Source organism: Lactuca virosa, chromosome 3, assembly GCF_052849685.1.
Source record: "Lactuca virosa cultivar CGN04683 chromosome 3, Lactuca_virosa_CGN04683_v6, whole genome shotgun sequence".
NCBI classification, from domain to species: domain Eukaryota; kingdom Viridiplantae; phylum Streptophyta; class Magnoliopsida; order Asterales; family Asteraceae; genus Lactuca; species Lactuca virosa.
The window spans coordinates 333,816,453-333,820,012 of NC_136428.1; the positions used below are offsets into that span (position 1 = coordinate 333,816,453).

The 3,560-nt window shown below is 37.5% G+C and overlaps 1 protein-coding gene across 1 annotated transcript; it reads left to right on the plus strand.

Moving 5' to 3' along the window:
• The first annotated feature begins 639 nt into the window (after positions 1 to 639).
• LOC145163087 (putative aspartic proteinase GIP2) lies at positions 640 to 2,032 on the plus strand. Its single transcript, XM_079081985.1, has one exon. It carries the CDS (start codon positions 654 to 656, stop codon positions 1,935 to 1,937), a length of 1,284 nt encoding a protein of 427 aa, XP_078938111.1. The 5' UTR covers positions 640 to 653; the 3' UTR covers positions 1,938 to 2,032.
• Positions 2,033 to 3,560: the final 1,528 nt, after the last annotated feature.

The window sequence follows — 3,560 nt, forward strand, 5'->3', positions numbered from 1 at the left end:
TCACATGTCGCTGCTAATGTCTTGCGTCGCCGCTATTGCCCACATTTCTTGTAGTGAAACATAAAATCCAAGCCACTTTTATGTGTATGTTTATTAGTTTACTTATTCATTTGAGGAATTTCTAATCTCCGTGTGTTGTTTTCTTTTTATTATTAAACTTTTAGTTTTTTTGGCCGTTCAAAAAAGATTGTAAAAAATATTTTCCTTAAAAAATGTTTTGGCTGAAAGTTCTCCGACTACGATTTGATGACTACATAATTTGCCGTACATTTAAGCTATGTAGTTCATCAATACTATGTTAACTCTATAGAGTAATTTTTTATTTATTTATTTTTTTTAGGTGTTATAGCTATTAGATTTTCTAAATGGTTTCTATCAAGGCTTTTGAATCATTTGTTTACGGATATAAAAGTTACAATGGATAAGTACAAAGTCTTGATTTGTTTTCACATAAAGTTCAATCAGTTTTCATAATCAAGCTATGACTTTATTTTACATGTAATTCGAATGTTCAACTATTAGCCATGTTGTATTTGCTTAAACTTTAATATTATGAGTTGTGTGGATCAATGACTTCTTCGTTACATATCTCTATAAAACCGAATGATTCCCCTCTAAATTTTTAAAAGTTGGAAATTCTAAAACATACAAATATGCTTCCTCATCTACAGCTAATTCTTCTCCTTTTAGCCTTCATTTCCCATGAACCTGAAGCCGTAGCACAATCCCAAGTTGCACCAGTAACCAAACATACGGACCTTGCTACACCACTCTATAGCGTTCAGTTGATGATCACTTCATGGGTAAACAGAGACATCTTTTATAAAAACCTCCTTATAGACATAGATGCTCCTTTCACATGGTATAACTGCACCGTGGACTGGAATAGTTTGATTTATAACAGAAATTGCCCCACTTGCCCTGCCCCAGTTTCTTGTCAGGAGTATCAATGCACGAATGTCCGCACATCTTCCTCTTATGAAAGTCCTTCATGTCTTCCAGAAACCAACAGTTCGACTTTACCTGGTGGGGGAGACTGCACATGCCCAGTCAATGTGGTGAACCCAATTAACGGGACATGTGGTCAAGCCCTACTCAACTTTGACGAATTCACGTTCAGGGGAAGTGACGGGAAAAACCCTCTTCCAGAATATTTGGTTCGTAGCCAGCTTAACGCAGCATGTGCTCCACTAACTATGTTTGAGTCATTCCCCGCAAATGTTACTGGTGTAATGGCTTTTTCCAAATCTCAGTATGCATTTCCAGCTTATCAATTTCAACCATTCACAAAAACATTTGGTTTATGTTTGCCTAGCTCCTTGTCTGCTCATGGAGTTATGTTCAGTGGGAACGGACCATATTATCTTCTTCCCAACTCAGATGTCGATCTTCGAAGTCTTCTCTCTTATATTCCGTTACTCAGTTATCCTGATTCTTTTGGTTATTTTATTGGTGTCAAATCGGTTGTAGTTAAAGAAAGATCGATTGATGTTTCAAACAGCACCACCAAGCTTAGTACGATTGAGCCTTACACCATTCTTAGGACAGACATTTACAAGCAAATGGTTCAGATGATATCAATTGCCACAATGGGAATCCTTCGTGTATGGCCAGTGGCACCCTTTGGTCTTTGTTTAAAGAATCAAATTGGTCGTTCCCATGTTAGTTTGCTGGTTCCTGATATTGTTTTGAAACTCGAGGACGGGAAGAAATGGATAATATCCTCAAGTAATTCGATGAAACAAGTTAAGAAAAATGTGGCTTGTCTTGCTTTTGTTGATGGTGGTGCGACAAGTGAACATGGGATAGTGATCGGGACGTTTCAGATGGAGGATAACTTCCTGATGTTTGATTTAGACAATTCAAGTTTAGGGTTTAGTTCTTCTTTATTAAGCAATAAGACTTCTTGTGCAAACTTCAACTTTACCAGCCCTTGAAGTTGTTTCAAAAGGCTTGTTCCATTTTAAATGTATGTCGACACGATCACGATTATGTGTTGTTGTAAATGCAAATAATTGAAATATTTCACTCATTTGTGCCACAATGTTTGAGTTGTTACCATTTATACAATATTGACCATCCGTTGCCAAACTTTTTTTTATATTTTTTTGAACGGAAAGAATTTATTCTAACTAATGAAACCAGGGAAAATTACAAAACAAAGTTGGATTCAGTCCACAAATCCTGGTTCAAAGCCCCATCCTATTTAGTTTAAGTCATAAGGCTAATGGGTGTGGAGTGCGGTTTGGAACCACGATTGTGCCACGTCAACTGCAAACACCGCCCCCAGGGTGCGGTCTCGTGAGGTCTTGGCCGCACTGCGGCTAGAAACAACCGTGGCCTGTGATTGGTTGGTGCTCTTGACTCCCTTTTTGACTGTTGAACGGCCTGATTTCGTGTAATTTTTTTTGAAAACTTTACTCCATATATATATATATATATATATATATATATATATATATATATATATATATATATATATATATATATATATATATATATATATATATATATAACCTTTACACAACCTTAACCAAAATCTTTACTTTTTTCCTCCAATTTTTTTGAAAATGTCTTCTTCCAAAAGGCCCAGCAAAGAAAAAACACCCGTCAGAAACACTACAACCCCAATCCCTTTATTTGATCAACCGATTTTTTCACCTCCGTATTACCACTACGGCGTATGCTTCCGTATTTTCCACAACGACCAGCACAACCACTACCACAAACACGACCAATACCACAAACACCACCACAACCCGACACAGATTTTAATCCATTTGATTTTTTGTCTCAACCCGAGTTTGTTCAACAAACACAAACACAACCAGAAACGGTTGTTGCAGATTCCGAACCGGAATTCGTTACAGAAACTCAGCCCACTCGAGCAGCAACTAAAAGAAAAGAGAAGGCGGAGGCTAAATGTTGGGAACCCCTGGAAGTGTTAGTGTTGGCACAATCTTGGATCGATATTTCAGAAGATACGACGGTTGGAAAAGACCAAAAGCATAACCGCTTTTGGATTCGCGTTTTACATAGGTTCCATAAAGGAATGAACCGTGGAGAATACCGTTCAAAACATCAAGTGTACTCCAAATGGGGGAAGATGAACAAGGAAATCATGTTGTTTAATGATTTGTATAACAACATGAAACGTCAATGGAAAAGTGGAGAAAACGATGAAGTGATTTTGAAGAAAGCGTTGAAAGTGTATCAAAAAGAAAATCTGAAGGCTTTCAAGTTTCTTGAAGTTTGGAATTTTGTGAAAGATAACAAGAAATGGTAAAGAAGCAAAACATCAGACGAGCATATCGATAGTGGTTCAAAACGCAGCAGAACATCTGAGTCTGACCACACTACATCAGATGCCCGTGTTCAATTTGATCTGAACGAAGATGAACGTGTTCCAGTTTCACCACCTTCCCAACCAATGGGAAGAGACAAAGCAAAGGCAAAGGCAAAGGCAAAGCGTCGGATTCAGATGAGTTGAAAGAAATGAGGGCCGACATGAAGGGTATAAAAGATAGAATGGACAAGATTTTGCAAATTGCTTCTGAAAG